The 20,658-nt window shown below is 44.4% G+C and overlaps 1 protein-coding gene across 1 annotated transcript; it reads right to left on the bottom strand.

The window, feature by feature from the left end:
• Window positions 1-15,668: 15,668 nt before the first annotated feature.
• Window positions 15,669-18,673, bottom strand: LOC123082946 (putative F-box/LRR-repeat/kelch-repeat protein At1g11620). Its single transcript, XM_044505131.1, has 2 exons — window positions 17,365-18,673; window positions 15,669-15,996 (listed from the first exon to the last, which is right to left on the bottom strand). Exons 1-2 carry the CDS (start codon window positions 18,617-18,619, stop codon window positions 15,923-15,925), a joined length of 1,329 nt encoding a protein of 442 aa, XP_044361066.1. The 5' UTR covers window positions 18,620-18,673; the 3' UTR covers window positions 15,669-15,922.
• Window positions 18,674-20,658: the final 1,985 nt, after the last annotated feature.

Raw genomic sequence — 20,658 nt, 5'->3', positions numbered from 1 at the left:
CATAACTATTGGTTCATTTATTGTTTATGACAATTATGCCGACCAACGTGACATAGATTTTATTTATCTAAGAGGTTGTTGAACCGGAAATTCCAACCGACCCTATTGTCGAGAGGTTAAATTTAGTTGAAGAAGAAAACAATTTGTTGAAGAAAAAAATTAGAAAAATTGAGGAGGAGAAGATGATATTGGAGTTGCATGTTGCGGATGTCGTCGATGATCACAAGATCAAGATGGATTCATACCGAGGCTTGGTATCATTATGCCGTTGGATCAGTTGTTAAATTGGTTGCGATTATGATCGCATTTATTTTCGCATTGAAATGTTTTACATAGTTTCAGTGTATGGTTTAATTAATTTAGATGCTCTGCAGAGCTTTATGTTGTTAGATGAGAACTATGTATGTACTTTGGTTTTAATGTGATGATGAACTTCTATTAATTTGGTCACTTAATTATCTATTCATGATGTTCTGTAATGATTTTTGACACACTTAATTATATATAATGCACGCAGATAAACTGACAATGGATGTACGGTTCAAGACACACCTCCGAGTACATTAAGGGCGTGCATGATTTTCTCGAAGTGGCTGAGGCAAACAAGCAGAATGGTTTTATGTGTTGTCCATGCCCTATATGTGGGAATACGAAGTCTTACTCTGACCGGAAAATCGTCCACACCCACCTGCTTTACAAGGGTTTCATGCCACACTATAATGTTTGGACGAGGCACGGAAAAATAGGGGTTATGATGGAAGACGGCGAAGAAGAAGAGTACGATGACAACTATGTGCCCCCTGAATACGGTGATGCTACTGAAGATCAAGAGGAACCAGACGATGTGCACGATGATGCTGCAACGGGCGAAGCTGCTGAAGATCAAGAGGAACCAGACGATGTGCCTGATGATGATGATCTCCGCCGGGTCATTGTCGATGCAAGGACGCAATGCGAAAGTCAAAAGGAGAAGCTGAAGTTCGATCGCATGTTAGAGGACCACAAAAAAGGGTTGTACCCCAATTGCGAAGATGGCAACACAAAGCTCGGTACCGTACTGGAATTGCTGCAGTGGAAGGCAGAGAATGCTGTGCCTGACAAAGGATTTGAGAAGCTACTGAAAATATTGAAGAAGAAGCTTCCAAAGGATAACGAATTGCCCGACAGTACATACGCAGCAAAGAAGGTCGTATGCCCTCTAGGATTGGAGGTGCAGAAGATACATGCATGCCCTAATGACTGCATCCTCTTCCGCGGTGCGTACAAGGATCTGAACGCATGCCCGGTATGCGGTGCATTACGGTATAAGATCAGACGAGATGACCCTGGTGATGTTGACGGCGAGCCCCCCAGGAAGAGGGTTCCTGCGAAGGTGATGTGGTATGCTCCTATAATACCACGGTTGAAACGTCTGTTCAGAAACAGAGAGCATGCCAAGTTGATGCGATGGCACAGTGAGGACCGTAAGAAAGACGGGAAGTTGAGAGCACCCGCTGACGGGTCGCAGTGGAGAAAAATCGAGAGAAAGTACTGGGATGAGTTTGCAAGTGAGCCAAGGAACGTATGGTTTGCTTTAAGCGCGGATGGCATTAATCCTTTCGGGGAGCAGAGCAGCAATCACAGCACCTGGCCCGTGACTCTATGTATGTATAACCTTCCTCCTTGGATGTGCATGAAGCGGAAGTTCATTATGATGCCAGTTCTCATCCAAGGCCCTAAGCAACCCGGCAACGACATTGATGTGTACCTAAGGCCATTAGTTGAAGAACTTTTACAGCTGTGGAATGGAAACGGTGTACGTACGTGGGATGAGCACAAACAGGAGGAATTTAACCTAAAGGCGTTGCTGTTCGTGACCATCAACGATTGGCCCGCTCTCAGTAACCTTTCAGGACAGACAAACAAGGGATACCACGCATGCACGCACTGTTTACTTGACACCGATAGTATATACCTGGCAAGCTGCAGGAAGAATGTGTACCTGGGCCATCGTCGATTTCTTCCGACCAACCATCAATGTCGAAAGAAAGGCAAGCATTTCAAAGGCGAGGCAGATCACCGGAAGAAGCCCGCCATGCGTACCGGTGATCACGTACTTGCTATGGTCAATGATTTACACGTAATCTTTGGAAAGGGTCCCGGCGCACTAGCTGTTCCGAGTGACGCTGGGGGACACGCACCCATGTGGAAGAAGAAATCTATATTTTGGGACCTACCCTACTGGAAAGACCTAGAGGTCCGCTCTTCGATCGACGTGATGCACGTGACGAAGAACCTTTGCGTGAATCTGCTAGGCTTCTTGGGCGTGTATGGGAAGACAAAAGATACAGCTGAGGCACGGGAGGACCTACAACGTTTGCACGAAAAAGACGGCATGCCTCCAAAGCAGTATGAAGGTCCTGCCAGCTATGCTCTTACCAAAGAAGAGAAGGAAATCTTCTTTGAATGCCTGCTTAGTATGAAGGTCCCGACTGGCTTCTCGTCTAATATAAAAGGAATAATAAATATGGCAGAGAAAAAGTTTCAGAACCTAAAGTCTCATGACTGCCACGTGATTATGACGCAACTGCTTCCGGTTGCATTGAGGGGGCTTCTACCGGAAAACGTCCGATTAGCCATTGTGAAGCTATGTGCATTCCTCAATGCAATCTCTCAGAAGGTGATCGATCCAGAAATCATACCAAGGCTAAGGAGTGATGTGGTGCAATGTCTTGTCAGTTTCGAGCTGGTGTTCCCACCATCCTTCTTCAATATCATGACGCACGTCCTAGTTCATCTAGTTGACGAGATTGTCATTCTGGGCCCCGTATTTCTACACAATATGTACCCCTTTGAGAGGTTCATGGGAGTCCTAAAGAAATATGTCCGTAACCGCGCTAGGCCAGAAGGAAGCATCTCCATGGGCCATCAAACAGAGGATGTCATCGGGTTTTGTGTTGACTTCATTCCTGGCCTTAAGAAGATAGGTCTCCCTAAATCGCGGTATGAGGGGAGACTGACTGGAAAAGGCACGCTTGGAAGGGACTCAATAATATGCAGGGACGGATATTCTTGGTCTCAAGCACACTACACAGTTCTACAGAACTCTACCTTGGTGACCCCGTATGTCGATGAACACAAGAACAGTCTGCGCTCCAAACACCCGGAGCAGTGCGACGACTGGATTACATGTGAACACATCAGGACTTTCAGCAGTTGGTTGGAAGCACGTATCAGAGGTGACAACACTGTTTGTGATGAGCTGTACTTGTTGTCCAGGGGACCATCTTTGACTGTATTGATTTGGAAAGGATACGAGATAAATGGGAATACATTTTACACGATTGACCAAGATCAAAAGAGCACCAACCAAAACAGCGGTGTCCGCTTTGATGCAACAACCGAGAGGGGAAAGGACACATATTATGGTTACATAGTGGACATATGGGAACTTGACTACGGAGTAGATTTTAAGGTCCCTTTGTTTAAGTGCAAATGGGTCAATCTGTCAGGAGGCGGGGTACAGGTAGACCCACAGTACGGAATGACAACAGTGGATCTGAAAAATCTTGGGTACACTGACGAACCGTTCGTCCTAGCCAATGATGTGGCACAGGTTATCTATGTGAAGGACATGTCTACCAGACCGAGAAAGAGAAAAGATAAGGAAGCGAATACATCATACGATGAGCCAAAGCGCCACATAGTTCTTTCAGGAAAAAGGGACATCGTGGGAGTGGAGGACAAGACAGACATGTCTGAAGATTATGAAAAGTTTCATGAAATTCCTCCCTTCAAAGTCAAGGCTGACCCCAGCATCCTGATAAACGATGAAGATTATCCATGGTTACGGCGCAATAAGCAAATGACACAAGCGAAGAAAAAGTGAAGACTTTCTCCCGCAACTATTATGATGATACCATGCCAACTTTGTAACTGACGAGTATGATACCATTGTCCGTTTTGTACATGCACATGCTATGTGGGTCAATTTATGATACCATGCCAACTTTCAACTTTTTCAGAGTTCATTTGAAATGCTTTAATGTCTTATGGTTCGGCCCTCGTAATAATTAAAAATAGCAACAATAAGTATTTTGTTGTAAGTAGAAACAAAATAAAATAAATAAAGCAAGAAAGAAAACAAAAAAACAAAAAAGTGTTTTCAAATTTGAAAACTAATGGCACTAACAGAAAGTTTATAATTTTCCTAAAACTAAAAGCAAAAACAATTAAAAAATAAAGCAAAAAACAAAAGAAAATAAATAATGCAGAAAACAAAAGAAAAAAACAACAATAAGTATTTTGTTGTAAGTAGAAACAAAATAAAATAAATAAAGCAAGAAAGAAAACAAAAAAACAAAAAAAGTGTTTTCAAATTTGAAAACTAATGGCACTAACAGAAAGTTTATAATTTTCCTAAAACTAAAAGCAAAAACAATTAAAAAATAAAGCAAAAAACAAAAGAAAATAAATAATGCAGAAAACAAAAGAAAAAACTGGAAAAAAATAAATATAGCAACAATAAGTAAAGAAAACAAAAAACAAAAAATGCCTCCTACTGGGCCCCCACGGCCTGAATACGACTAGAAACCCTACTATGGGCCAGGATTCAGGCCCGCAGTAGGCCCAGAAGGCCCATCAGGCAAAGCAATAGCAAGTAGGCCCGAAAGCCTGCGGTGGAGAGGAGCTCGAGAGGGGTGCGGCAGTGGGGCTTATAAACCACTGCGCGCCCCTCTCGACTAGCGAGGTGGGACTAAACTTTGGCCCCGAGGCGGGCAGCACAGAGGCCTTTGGTCCCGGTTGGTGGCACCAACCGGGACTAAAGGGTGGGCATTAGTCCCGGTTGGTGCCACCAACCGGGACCAAAGGCCGCCGGTTCCCGCCCTTTGGGCTGCCGAAAAAGAGGCCTTTGGTCCCGGTTGGTGGCACCAACCGGGACTAAAGGGGGCATTAGTCCCGGTTGGTGCACGAACCGGGACCAATGCCCTTCGTATATATACAGCACTTAGCAGTTTTCGCCAAAATCCATCTGTTTCTTCTCGCCCCGACGCCTCTGCTCCTCGTCGCCGTCGCCGCCGAGCCCTGCCCCGACGCCGTCAGGCTGTCCACCTCGCCGTCGCCGCCGCCGAGCCACTGCCCCGACACCGTCGCCGCGCCCGCCGCCCCTGCCGGCCCCGACCCCGTCGCCGTCGCCGCGCGCGCCGCCCCTGCCCCGACCCCGTCGCCGTCGCCGCGTGCGCCACCCGTTCTCCGACCCCGTCGCCGTCGCCGCGCGCGCCGCCCCTTCCCCAACCCCGTCGCCGTCGCCCCGACCACACGGCGCCGCCTTCGGTCCGGCCGCCGGCGCCCTTTCCTCTTATTTTTTTTTGCATGTTATGTATATGTTCTCTGTGTATATATATGTATATGTTCTCTGTGTATATATGTTCATATATGCAAAAGTTAGATTTTAGAAAAACTTTATATATGCAAAAGTTTAAATCTTCAAAAATTTATACATATATGTAAGTATATATGTATGTATAGATGTATGTATGTGGATACATGAGGGGGGTTGATATACCCCCTCTCCGATAGCATTTTTGTGCATTTTAGGTTAGTGTATATATATGTTGATGTATATATGCAAAAGATAGATTTTTAGAAAAAATACTATTTTTTCTGTTGATGATATGATGATGTTTTTTTTTTCATATATGTATTATTATTTTAAGTTGTTAGTAGATATCGATTTTAGGTTAGTGCATTTTATCACTGATTTTAGGTTAGTTGATCAATTTAGTGCATTTTATGTTTGTTGCATTTTAGGATAGTGCATTTTATGTTAGTGGAGAGGAAAAAGTAAAATAAGGAAAAGGAAAATAAGTAGAGAAAGAAGGAGAAGAAGAAGGAGAAGACGAGGAGAGGAAGAAGAGAAAGAAGAAGAAAAAAAGAGGAGAAGAAGAAGGAATAGAGGAGCTTCTTCTCCTTTTTTTCTCCTCTTTTTTTTCTTCTTCTTCTTAATTTTTATCGGGAACGAGGGTGTCGAGGATCGCCGAGGGGTCGAGGGTCGGGAACTAGGGTAGAGGGTCGAGGGTCGTTAAGGGGTCAAGGGTCGAGGGTTTCAGGGTCGAGGGTTCGAGGTTTCTAGGGTCGAGGGATCGAGAGGGTCGAAGGAAGAAAAGAGGAAGAAGGAAGAAAGAAGAAGAAAAAGAATGAGAGGAAAAAGGAAAATAAGAAGATGAAGAAGAGGAGAGGAAGAAGAGGAGAAATAAATAAGAAGAGGAAAAAGAAGAAAAAGAAGAGGAGAAGAAGAAAGGAATAGAGGAGAAGAAGAAAAAATAGAAAAATTTCTATTTTTTCTTCTTCTCCTCTATTCCTTTCTTCTTCTCCTCTTTTTTTCTTCTTCCTTCTTCCTTCTTCCTCTTTTCTTCCTTTTCCTTAATTATTTTCCTTTCTCGTCGTTGTCGCGTCGTTGTCGATATAACCCCCTCGAGATAACTTCGACATGAGGGGCGGTCGATATAAATACCCCCCCCCTCGGCCCTCTCGCTCGACCAAAACTCTCGAGGACACCCAAACCCTAGAGAGAAAACGATGTTGGTCTCCTACCCCCTCCCGCCGCGCCCCTACCCGACAAATTAACTCTCTCGAAGCGTTGTTGTGTCGAGGCGACCCCAAACCCTAGAGAAGCAGCGTCGAGGCCACTAACATGATTCCTTATTGTGATTAGCTGGCTAGTTCTACGTTTGCCATCTGTACCATATATAAACATGTTGTAAATATTTGCAGAAACTATGGAGCACTGCCGAGACGAAGAAACAGAAGCGATATTGAGGGACATAATCGCAAATGGAAGGGATGAAGTTGCGTCATTTCTCCTCGACTCCGTTGGTCAGCTGGAAGAACGGGGTGAAGAAGAGGGCTATGTTCATGATGGCTTCGGCCCATTAATGCCGGTACAAGAACAGGACTATGTTCATGATGGCTCCGATGACACAATAGAGGAACAAGAAGGAGACCGTGTTGACTGCTCCGGTGACCGAACCGAGCCCAGCCAGGTATATATATATATACTAGTTAAGCCCGTGCTGACTAGTTAATTGATGCTTCCATTGTTTTGGTATATGTACACATATTAATTACTCTCGTCTTTCTTCCTTATAATTTCTAGCCCTCCGGATCGAGCACAACTTCGGTAAGGAGACGAGGCCCGAAGAAAAAGTTGAGCTCGGATGAAAAGTTTGAGATCATAGAAATCGCGCCCGACGGCGAACCGATTGAACCCATCCGGACAAGGAAGGCATTTTCTTCTCAGTGCGGGGTTCTTGTTAGGGACAAGATCCCGATCAGCATCCAGCAATGGTATAAGCCTAAGGAGGAAGACCCTGAGGTGTCTTATGTCAATGATATGCAGAAAGAAGATCTTTGGACTCAGCTGAAGGCAAATTTCACCCTACCGCCAGAGGAGGATCCGGAGAAGCCAGTTAAAGAGGAATTAATCAAGTCTTGTGCTCTTAAGAAGATGGCAACCCTAATGAGGAGGTGGAGGAAAGAGCTGAACCAGTTTGTCAAAAATAAAAAGACACCAGAATTCATCGGCAAATATGAGAAGATCAAAGATCACTGGCCCGCATTTGTGGCCCACAAGACATCGGAAAAGAGTAAGAAGATGTCGGAGACAAACAAGAAAAATGCTGCGAAGAAGACGCTTCACCATCGCACGGGGTCAGGTGGCTACCTGCAAGCCCGGCCTAAGTGGTCCAAGGCTGAGAATGATCTGCTTGAAAAAGGGATCGAACCAGAGACAATGAGATGGCCAGACCGTTGCCGGACTTGGTTCTTCGGGTCTGGCGGAACCTTGGACCCTGTAACAGGGTTTTGCCAGTGGACGGACGAGCAACTGAAAATACCAGTCAAGAACCTTCGACACTATATCGATGCAGCGCAGCGAGGGACGTTCCTTCCAAACAGGGAGAAGGACGAGCTCACAATGGCCCTTGGGAATCCTGAGCACCCTGGACGGACACGAGGCATGCCAGGCTCCATTCTGTGGAAGGTTGGTTTTCTGGACGCAGGGGGTTACAAAACCCACGAGAGGAGGAAGAAATTGGAGCAGGACCAACTGCAGGCTCTACACGAAAGGGTAATGGGGCTAGAGGATCGAGAAGAGGAACGAGAAGCAGCAGATCGCAGCAAACGACCTGCCGAAGCTTCCCCCGAAGCTACCCCGCCATCTCAGCGGAGAAGCAGCGTGGCTTCCACCGAGCTGCTTCAGCCGGAGCATGTCTTGACGGCTCCTGCCAGCTATCTCATGGATGGTATCACGGAGTCTCAAAATTACCACATGATGGCGCGATGGATGACTTTGAAGGTCAAGGCGGCTGTTGGCCAAGTTTATCCTAGTGGACCCAGCACAACTTATCATTGCCAGCCGATTCCAAAAGGATATGCTAAGGTGATGGTGGATGAAATTACGGAGGGATTTGAGGACCTCGTGCTTGACCACCCTACCGGTGAAGGGGAGACTAGGCTGGGTTCTGCTCTGAAGACTCCATGCCTATGGAAGAAGGAGCTCATCAACCTTCTGAACTGAACGCCTCTGCCTCCTCCTCCTGCTCCGGTGAGTCAGGGCACTCCGCCTCCTCCTCCGGCGAGTGACGATCAGGGCATGCGTGGCGGCACTCCGCCTCCTTCTCCGCCTACGCTGGCGCTCCCGAGCAGCCAGCAGCATCCTCCTTCTCTGCCTCGCCAGCAAGGGCGGAAGAGACCCGCCGCCGCCCCGGCTGCTCCGGCGCGTCGTACTCCTTCTCCTCCGCCTTGTAAGCAAGAACGAAAGAAGACACACGCCGCAGCCGCTCCGTCTGCTCCGGTGTCTAGCAGCACAACCAGAGGCGGGAGGCAATACAAATACGGTCCATCATCTCTCAAGCCTCTAGAGAAGTTACCGTACGAGAGGTCCGAGGAGGAAAACGATACGATTGTGCGGACCCACGTGAAGGAGTTCTTTGAAGGGGTGAAAGCAAAGAGACATCCACCTCCGGAGGAGAAGGTAGATCCGGTGAAAGCAAAGCGCACTATCAATGCCCTGAGGAAACCACCAAAGTCTCCGCCGAGAACCAACTATGAGCGCATTACTGAACAGACATATCTCCAAGCCCAGCGGTCGGGAACTACTGTCAGTGCTAAAAGGTCAAAAGAACGAGCAAAGGGGAAAAAATTGCCCAGCTCGGCGAACAAGCACAGCAATCGTGCCCCCCGCTCAATGTGTCTAATGCTCCGGGGACGGTGGCCGGTTATGGCAATCTTGACGATTACCTGCCTGACGATGCACTTCCTGATTTCTTGGAGGTGGACGGACACAGATACGAGTACGGGAAGCCTCTCGTCAAAGATGAAAAATCTCTGACAACAATGATGCGAAGATTCCATAATTGGTACATGGAAACCTGCAGAGAGTCTGAGGGTAAGAATGCTTTGTATCTGCATATTAAAGAGGAGCACGATCTCGTTGCAAATGATCTGTTGACTGTTCCATTTGAGGAGTTCTTCGAGTTCTTCAATCAAAAGGCCCTCGATAAATTAATGGTCTTTTGCTACTGCCTGTAAGTACTATTTCTGTCATTAAGTCTCTATATATAGCTCGGCTCTTTCATTGCATGTATTTATAATTAATTATCCTCAATATATTATGCAGATTGAAGATCGTCGAGTGCAAAAAACAAGAAATTTATGATATTGGGTTCATTAACACAAATATCATAGATGTATTTCTGGTTGAAAAGAACGTCAAAGAGGCCGAGGACAACTTGCTACGATCGTTGATAAAAAATCAAAACAAAGATACCATACTCTTTCCTTACAACGGCCCGTGAGTGTTACTGTCGTGTGCATATTCGGTTTCCCTTATTACTCAAGCGAGGTTATAGTAATGTAATTGATGAGTTATGCATGCGTGCGCAGGTACCACTATATTCTTCTGGAGATTAAGCTTGAGCGTGGACTAGTAACCGTCTTAGACTCGAGACGGAAAGATCCCAAAACCTATGCGGACATGACTGAAATGCTCAGCAAGTAAGTTCAATCGATCATTATCGCACCATATCGGCAACTTTTTGTTCATTTCCTGATATCTCAAGTAATAATAATTATTTTCTTTGTCTTGCAGGGTTTGGAAACAGTTCACCGCAGAAGCTCCGGGACTGCCGAAGGAGCTGCGATATACATACCCGAAAGTAAGTACTACTGGCTAGCTAGTTGCGCGCATCTCCCGTTGATTCTATAGCTATACTTTCATCAATGCCATTTATAATGCTTCATTATCAGTTTGATTGACCTCTATTTCTCGTAAAGTGCTTGTGGCAGGAGGAAGGGAATGATTTCTGTGGATACTACGTGTGCGAGTTCATCCACACCGCGACTTTGAAAAACAAGCGGGGCTACTCTAGAAGACAATATGAAGTGCGTAAGCAATAATATTCACAATTTCATTTTATTACACCATCATTTCTGTTGAGTTTCATTCATATATATGTATTAATTAACCCCCTTCTTCAAATTAGACGTGGCAGATGCGGAATGAACTCCTAGAACCAGATCGCATGAAAGCAATTCAAGAGGAATTGGCGGGATTCTTTCTTGACCACGTCATCAGTAAAGCCGGAGAATACCATGTGGAAATTGATTTCAAATGCTAGGGGTTTGTAATTAAGAGATCTTATACATATTGTACATGTATGTAGCCAGTAGCGTCGGATACATGATACGAAAACTTGTTGTTCGACCAATCTCTCGGAGAAGGAGAGGTCGATCGATCACTTCTCTCGGTATGCATGACGAACTTCTGTACTGAATGGTTCTCTCGATCACTTATGTATATATAGTATGTAGCGTCGACCAAGCACGGACATAAGAGAGGACACTTCTCTCTATTAATTAGCTAGCTAACACAATATATGAAACACCTAAATTAACCCCCCAAAACCCCCAACCTCCCCTCCTTTCAAAAAAAACAAAAACCCCAGCCACTGGAATGCTGACGCGTGGATGCCTTTTGGTCCCGGTTGGAGCCACCAACCGGGACCAAAAGCCCCCTCACTGGGCTCGGCGCACAGGGCCACGTGGAGGCACATTGGTCCCGGTTCTGGTTTGAACTGGGACTAATGAGTGGAGGTATTAGTAACGGCCCATTAGTCCCGGTTCATGAACCGGGACTAAAGGCCCTTATGAACCGGGACTAAGAAAATGACACATGACCAAGTGGTCAGCTTGGTAAGATATCAACAAAAATTTGCAATCAAAGAAAATTAATGAGACATGCATAAAGAACTTTCTGGTGAACCAATCATAACTGATTTTCAATCGCGGTCCAAAAATAAAAATTATAATTTTTTTCTCACCTCCGTGGCATCGATTTAGCCATCTGATTAAATTTTGTGTGGGGTTTGATCTTCTCATACCTCCTTAACATAATTCAGTTGTGTTCATTCCCTGGACTGGTTTCAATGAGGCAACGGTTTCTTACTACCGAGGGAGTTGACCTAGTGAATCACGAAGGACCACTTAAGGTGGATGAAGGTCGTATCAATCATGTGCCACGTCTCACCACTCTCTTCGATGGTGCTCTCCATGTCATCGGCACCATGGCCGCAAACTCAACCTCTATGCCCACACCCTCCGGTGAACATAGTCTAGTTTTGAACTTTTTTGAAATATCCTAAACTTTTGCCAGCAAGTGGGCATGCCAATGATAGGCGTTCATGCCCGATTTGCATGAATTTTGACACTATATGCATGTTGTGTCGCGTCATGTCATTTATCGTCCATTTTTCATCGAGAGAAACTCCGGAAAATGCAAGAACTGTCCAAAATCCAAACAATTTGGTATGGCTCCTTGAATTAGTCATAAGCTCGTGGAAAAAAATGGTGTCATTTGCGATGCCAAAAAATATAATACAGACCCTCCGTTGAACAAGGCCTATTTATAGACATGCATGAAATGACCCTAACTTTTGCCAGCAGGTGAGCACGCCCATGGTAGGCATGCATACCAAGTTTGAATGATTTTCGACACAGCATACAAGTTGTGTCACGTCCGGCTATTTATCGGCCATTTTCATAGAGAAAACTCCAGAAGATGCAAAAAAATGTTAAAAACTCAAACAACTTGGCATGGTGCCTTGATTTAGTCATATAAGCTCATGGAAAAACTTAGAATCATTTGACGATGCCGCAAAAAAGTGCTGTCGTATGGACCCTTCTGGCCTACCCGGACACCCTCCATTGAACATGGTCTACTTTTTAGCATACATCAAATGACCCCAACTTTTCCAGTAGTGGGCATATGCCCATGGTAGGCATCCATGCCAGGTTTGAGTGATTTCTGACACCATATGTAAGCTGCGTCATGTTATGCCATTTATCATCCATTTTTCACCGAGAAAACTCCAGAAAATGCAAAAATGTCAAAAACTCAAACAACTTGGCATGGTACCTTGAAGTTGCCATATATGCCAACTGGTAAAATATGATCATTTCACGATGTCGAAAAAATATGCTCTCGTATGGACCCTTTTGATCTACCCCGAACACCCTCCATTGAATATGACCTATTTTGTACATGCATGAAATAATCCCAACTTTTGCTAGCAGTGGGCATGACCATGGTAGGCGTCCATGCTAGGTTTGAGCAATTTCCGCGTCACGTCTGGCCATTTATCACCAAGAAAACTCCAAAAAATGGAAAAAATATCAAAAGCTCAAACAACTTTGCATGATGCCTTGAATTGGTCATACAACAGGCCAATGAAAAAAAATTGGGGTCATTTGAAGAATGTCAAGAACATGGTCTCAGATGAAGTCTTCTGGCGTAACAGAACACCCTACATTGAACATGTTCTCCTTTTAGACATGCATGAAATAACCCTAACTTTTGCCAGCAGGTGGCATGCCCATGATAGGCATCCATGCTTGGTTTGAACGACTTCCAACACTGTGAGCGTCAAACCATCGCGGCTTTGCTGAAGCAAAGCAAGCGACCGACACGACACAGGTCAGCCCACTTCGAACGAGCAACCAATTTTGGGAACCTTTAAGATGATCCCTGATTCTTTTTACTATTTTGTCATCTTTTACAAAAAATTTCCTGTTTTCTTCATGTTTTATTTTTTTTTTGCTTATTTCTTCCTTTTCTCTTTTTTTACCTTATTATGCTTTTTTCTATTTCTTTTTTCCATAAATTTAAAGTTTCAAAAAATGTTCAGAATATTAAAAAAATGAATTTCTAAAAATTGAAATTCCATTTTTTTTTCATGTTTTCCAAATTTAATCCGTTTCAGAAAAGTTCAGAATTCCAAATTCCAATAAAAGTTAAAAATTCTATTCTTTTCAAATTGTTCATGTTTTAAAAAAGTTCACCGTGTTGAAGAACTATTTTCAGCGTACATTTTTGTAACATTTTGTTCGGCATACATTTTGTTTGAGGTATAAAAAAAATTTCATCATGCATAGAAATATTGTCCAGCGTGCATTTGAAAATAATTCACGCTATATTTGAAAAAAAAATCAGTGTGTATTTTAAATTTGCTTTTTGAAAAAATGTTTAGATTTCGAAATTTGTTCACAATTTAAAAAAATATTCACATTTAAGAAAAACATGATTTGAATAATAATATTCAAATTTCCTTAACTATTTTGAAACATTGTTCGCATTTTCAAAAGGTTTTGTTCACATTTTTTTCATGAAATATTGAACAAGTAAAAAAAACCTGGATCTACTGCTCTAATTAGTACTCCTGAGCTGCTGCCCAGGCATCAGTTGTCAGTTGACCATTTCCTAAGCTTACATTTCACATTTTTTGGACCGTATACCATTCTGGAGAAGACTGAAGTCAAACTTCGTAAAGTTTGACCAAGTTTATAAAAAACAATATAGACATTTATCATAATATATCTATACGATATGAAAGTGCATTCAATAATAAATCTAATGTCGTTGATTTGTTATTGTATATCTTAATATTTTTGTTTATAAACTTGGTCAAAGTTTGTAAAGCTTGACTTTGATCAAAGCTAATATGCGAACTAAATAAAAACGAAGAAAGTACTTAAAAGTTGGCGTTGGTCGCTAACTGGGCTGGCTAGCATGGTTAGGTTGGAAGTTCGTTCTCCTTCCACTTCGATGCCTTACCAGCTTCTGAAATTTGCTTTGCGTGGTCCTGATTGCCGATATGTATCATCCCTATCTCCATATATACACTATTTTCGCCGATTCACGTGCATACATGGATATTCCTTTTATAGTCTCAAGTTTCATTCCATCTTTCTTGTTTCAAAATTAACATATTGTCCAATGCTGTATTCTGGGACAACTAGATTAAAGTGTATGATTGTGCCTACAAAAGTTTGAACATCAGTTAACACATAGCTATAATCAGACCCACTACACATACTGAATCTGACAAAAAAAGAAGCATATCCAGGGCAATGTACCCCTCCAGCTCCATACCACCCATTAAGCTCGTATGTAGGAACTAGGAAAGACTAGAGAATGAAATTTTTTTGCACATCTTTTGCGCATGTGAGCCTGTAATTTTTTTCATATGCTCCGGTTGATTTGAAAAAGAATCAAAACTGATTTGATAATTACAATTCTTTTGCACATGTGAGCCTGTAATTTTCCTTAAAATGTCTACTTTGTGTGCAGCATAAAAAAGAGGGAACAAGCATGCACAGTCTGTTAACTCTGTACAACACACAATAAACAATTAACAAATTATATGTATTCTCTGTTCTACAGTTCTTGAAGGGCAATTGTGCGGGCTGGGGCACACATGAAGCACATCGGTGATTATTCAGAAACACCTCCTGAGCTGCTGCCCAGGCATCAGTTGTCTGTTGACCATTTCCTAAGCTTACATTTCACATTTTTTGGACCGTATACCATTCAGGAGAAGATTGGCCCGGCAGCATGCAAGTTAGACCTCCATATGTCACAACTTAAGCCTCTTGTCCCAGATTTACACCCAGTACACTTCTCTGTCGAGTCCGGTGTTACAGGATTTGGAACCTGAAGAATGCTGGACAGACACCCGGTAAAGAAGGGCAATCGGCAAATTCTAGTGCAATGAAGCAATCTGCCACAGGACAGGAGATGGCGACCTCGGGAGATGATGCGGTGCTGCACAAGCGCAATCCGTCGGCTGCAGCTTGGGAACTAGCTGCGCCTCAAGGGTGAACCAATGTCATGACTGGCTACAGTGCAGCCACACAACAACAGGAAGTTTTTTTTTTAGAGGAAAAGAGCACCAGGCTCCGGTTCCATTGCACGACAACAGCGACAACATGAAGTGGGCCCAAGTAATGGAAGAAACTACTTTGAACTCTCCTTCTAACACTCTCACCTGCAGCTTACTCTGTAGCTCTTCTATTCTTACACCGTTCGCGCGAGGTTTGCTCATATCTGCGCAATAGAATTCTGAAACGTGCCTGTGCGATGTCCAGGGCAGCAGCTGACAGCAAGAAAATAGCGACGGTTGTCACCTATTCAAATAACACATTAATCCAGAAGAATAAAAAAACACTATTGCAATGAGTCAGAACAATGTATGAAGAAATAGCAACACTAGAATGCATCAGAAGCACTTCTTCCAGGGGTATAGTATGATATAATTCGAAAATAAACCATGTTTATCAATGGCATATTCAGACTAAGGGCTTTTTTACATCACCCAATTTATTATGTTAAAAGGAAAAAACAGTACATGGGTCCTGCTTGCAAATTCTGGAAGCATAAATTCTACAGGTAAGAGAAAACACATAAAAAGTTTCCGTAAACCGTGATATCACCAAAGCCCGGCTCAACGAGATAGCAAACTTTAGTCTCGTGCTTGAGGGAGCAGAACTACATAAAATCAAGGATACAACCGAAAACCATAAAACGCATATAAATTAACAGAAAAGATCAGTATTCTAATTGATGTGTTGTGCCGCCTGCTCCACCTTCACCTTGTCCCCGACCATCAAGATCACTAAGTCCTGCATGAAGAACACTGTTTTAAATAGCCCGCTATAGCTCCGCTATAGCACGCTATAGCGTTTACAAAAAGTCTTGCGCTAAGAGACTTTGGTCCAAACAAATGAATAAACATTTTAAATAGCGCGCTATAGCTCCGCTATAGCACGCTATAGCATTTGGAAGAGGTCCGCCGCTAAGATGCTTAGCGCGCTATTTAAAACTTTGATGAAGAATGAAATGATTTACAGAAGCATCGACTAACTTTCAGTGATCGATTGGGTGAAATTTGTTTACAGTAGCCATTTAATTTACAAATATTCCATAAAGAGTGCACAATAGCTCCAAACCTAAAGATCGTTGTCCTAGATAATTTTCAAAAAGTTCCAATGTCATATATCAACCAAGGCGATAGGAAGCTCATGATTTCAATGTTTAATGGCCAGTTTATCTTCTACATTAAATCATTCTTTCCAAGAAGCAACTATTAATACTTCCCAAAAAGATATCCCAAACTGTTGTATCTTGCACAGTTTATAGCAAAAATTACTAGTTCAATACGGTCAGGGTTTTTCTAAGGCTTCCATTGAGCTATAAGTGCATTGATTTCCACAGGGCAAAGGTCCTGGTAGTGATGACCGATGGCTGACAGTAAACTTCCTGGGAGACAATGATCTTATCCTGAGGTTTCTGACTAAAGAGACTGCCACCTGAACCAGAACCCTTCGAAGGGACACTCACTCCTGTAGTTTAGCATTCAATCATCATTTTGCAGTACATTCGTTTGCAATAAGTTAGATAGTTAAAAATCAGTACTTCTGAATTAAGGTCAACAGAGCCTTTTGTTCTGACTTTTTGTTCCACCAATTGCTGCTAGGAGTAGGGTTAGCAGATGCTGCAAAACCTGTTGTGGGTGACTACGTATGCATGGACTACAACTGACAGAGCAGTGGCCTAAATAATACAAGTTTCCATTTGGAGTTTTCGAGACCTTTGAGTTAAAATGCAGTTATTATGTTAACTTGTTCGGTTACACAATCCAGCATTTTGTACCAATAAAAGATTAGTTGTTCAGATTTTTGCCAATTTCCAATTATTACATATCTCGTGGATGCCACAATGATCTGTACCATGCCCATACAAATATGAATTTACATAATACAAGTTTCAAACAGCGGCAATAGGAAAGTGAGTGAACAATATAATATGATCTGCTATGTTATTTTCTGAATAACAATATCAAATACAACAACAATACTTCATCAAGCAGCCAAAGAAATAATAATAATTGATATAAAGGAAATTAAATAGCCAGTCCAACACTTGCCAAACAAAACCATCAGAGAAATACTATATTTTCGTTATAATGCCATGTAAATGCATGTTATTACCTGCAGCAGCAGCAGCAAAGAAACTTTTGAATGGATATGGATAGATAGTGGACAGCCGATTATCAGGGTTGCTTTTAAAGATCTCCTCAAACTGCAATGACTCGAGATGGACCATGAACATGCCCCTAGATGTTGACAGAAATGCCACATTATCAGATTCATCCCCAGCAATAAACATTACTCTTTTGATCCACTCCCCTGATTTCAGAGGGAGAAGCCTGCGCAACTCGATAGTCTGTCCCGGCATCCACCCAGCAACACCGTCAAAATCAGTCGTCCTCTCCCATAGTTGTGCTTTGTAGGATTCCGACATGACGATGAAACCAAGCGCGCCACCGAGAGTACTCAAATAAAGTCCCTGATGGTTGGCGTAGGCATGTGGTGGCACCTCGATCACGGCTAGGCTCTGTCTGTCAAGATTAAGCTCAAGGATATCCACCTGAGGGCCAAAAATGAACCAGCACAGTGAATTCCCAAGCAGGATGCTTCTACTGCCAAGAGAAGGAGACATATCAAATGGAACCAAGGTTGAGATGAGATAGGCCCAGGCTCCCATCTCCGACGAGTAGACACAAGCTCGTGCGACGCCCTTGCTGACGCACGCCAAGACCACCTTGAAGGGGCTCGAATGGCAGGCACCATGCACGTGGCCCTTGTCGCCGGCAGCACAGAGCACATCCGCTTGCACACGGGACTCGCTCCAGTCGTGACCACCCAGCTGCGTTGGAGTGCCTATGCAGCGGCGGTCGCCTGTGACGGGATCCCACACTAGGACCTGGCGGCAGCCCCTGCCGGTACGGGCGCTGCTGGTGAAGAGGACGCGGCTGTGGCGGCAGCTGTGGACGGACCAGATGTCGTCGAGGCGCGGGGAGAAGAGCTCGGGCGGGATGAGGTCCGGCGGATTGAGAGTCGACCTGAAGGGGGTTTCAATGAAGCTGGAGTTGAAGAACACGCCGACGATGGGGGGTTCGCGGTGGTGGGCGCAGAAGCGGCGGAAGAATTGGGGGTCGGCGACGATGCGGCGCCAGCGCTTGCAGACGGAGGAGACGCGGGGGAGTGAGGAAGGTCGCGGGGGGAGCCGCAGGAGTATCTCCATGAGGAGGTCGTCGTCCTCCATCGGCGAATAGGCGGGCGAAATCGACGACCTGCGCGATGACGGCGAGGAGGTCGAAACTGCCTGCGTCGACGCAGCCGCGCCACTCGCCTTCATCTCCGAATTTCTCCGGCAGCGGCGGCGAGGCTGGGCGGCGCGCATCTCGGCGGCGGCGGCACGGGAGGTGCGTCTCCAGTTCACGCAACCGCCGCGATGGGGTACGTATATCTTGGCTGCGCAGAGAGGGCCCCGGCCAGGACTCTTTGGGCCACAACCGCGACTGTTTCGTCTATTGTCTCAAAAAAAAAAAAACAAAGCTGTTTCGTCTAGGGCTCGTGAACGGCGCAGCGACTTTTGGCCTCCTCGCCTTCAGCTGCCATATTGGCGATGCGAGGTGGAGCGACCTCACATCTTCAAGACTGTTATGTTTTTGTTAACGTCTAGTGATTTTCGTATTTATGGAAATAAAAGCACTCTCTTCCTTTTTAACGGTGTCATGAGGTTAGAGAGTTTTTTGTCCTCGCAAATCCGATTATTCGGATCTGATGAGTTTATGCTAGCGTGTCAAGCAATTTTTGTTGGTTTGGTTCTTTGTGGAGCTGAAATCTTTCATCGACAACATGCCGATGATATCATTGTTCGATGACCTGCACTTCTAGGGGATCATGCCCAAATACGTTCATCGATCAAGACTTCCCATCTTCTTGGACGAGCGACTAAAGGCGCTTTCAAAAATCATTATTAGTAACGTTCGTGCGGGTGAAAGAGGGACAACATTGTTGCTGCAGTCCAATTGCAGCCTTTTTACCGAAGTCTTTGGAGAATTTCTTCTAGCAGAGATTAATACCGCGAAGGTGTTTCAAGATTCATTGTAATTGTTGATTATAGGAGTTACATTGCATTTTTCTTGGATCTTAGATCCAAATCAATGTAGCTGTAATTGTTATGAGTATGAATAAAATTACAGGTGTTTCTAAAAAAAGCACAAGCAAAGTGTAGGTCGGTGATCTTGGGAGGTGACAGCCACCATTGGAGAGGGGGGGGGGGCATGGAGGTCAACTTACAGCATGTATCGTGCATTGAGGTCCCACCATGGCGGTGACGCCCAAGGGCCATGTTTTCTCCATGGAGGTATTGTTGAGGTCATTCCGTCACCCTTGGCCCAGTTTCCGGGAGAAATCCCATATTCCATTGTAGATTGTTCGACGGCGTCAAGTACTCCTTGCTGGCGGCGTTTGGGGAAGATTGGGTTCTCAGGTGAGTGGTGTGGCGTGGAGAATAATGGTTGTAGGGATCCTAGGGTGGTGGTGGCGAGGTTGGCTGGTTCGTCGAGCTCCCGCAATTATTCTAGGGTGTCCTCCAGTTGTGGCCTATGTGGTTGTGTCCCGAAGGTTTGACACCCTTGATCCTATGTGGAAGGAGGTACCCCCCCCTCTCGGTGGTCTTGACTTGCGGAGGCTATGGATGCCGGTGAGTCTTATGCATTTGTTAGATTTGCGCTCCCGTTCTATTTTGGACTTTTGGTATGCCTGCAATTCTACTTGTATTTGATTTGATTTTCCCTTGTAGCTTTTCTCTCTACACTTGGGTGTTCATGGTATGCGGTGGTGCATTTAGTGTGACTTGTCCACGACAAGGCGGCGGAGTTTTCCTTGTTGGTTGAGAGACCAACAATTCTCCTAGCTCTCAGGTGAGTGGCCCTACTTGTCGGTGGTGCGACACTTTTCGAACCAAGGCGATAAGGTAAGGTCCCTCTCTAGGGCTACATAACGATGATGTTGTGTATCTTGATCAAGATGTCTCTTAAACACAATATGACCTTTTTTCTGAACACCAGTTACAACATAGATGCGCACGCACGCACGCAGAAACTTGCACCGCAGACACGCATCACACAGTTTCTATCAACGAGAATGAAGGGATAAATATGTGAGTTGTGGACACCGCCTCCATTCTAAAAGAAAAGTCAAATTTGTTACAGGCCTAGTTTGGCAGCAAAGTATTTTTTAAACTGTGGTAATTGAAAACCAAAGTATTCTCATGGATGGGCAAGGAATACCACAGTTTTTTAATAACAATGTTTTTCTCAGTCTTACATGTGTTTGGCTGGTGCTGTCTTATCAAAGTTTTGACCCAAGTATTTCGAGTGGATGACTGAGTAATTAGCGACTGTTAACGGCGGCTGGCTGCATGCAGCCGCC

Source organism: Triticum aestivum, chromosome 4A (genome assembly GCF_018294505.1).
Source record: "Triticum aestivum cultivar Chinese Spring chromosome 4A, IWGSC CS RefSeq v2.1, whole genome shotgun sequence".
NCBI classification, from domain to species: domain Eukaryota; kingdom Viridiplantae; phylum Streptophyta; class Magnoliopsida; order Poales; family Poaceae; genus Triticum; species Triticum aestivum.
This window is presented reverse-complemented; position numbering and strand designations above follow the sequence as displayed.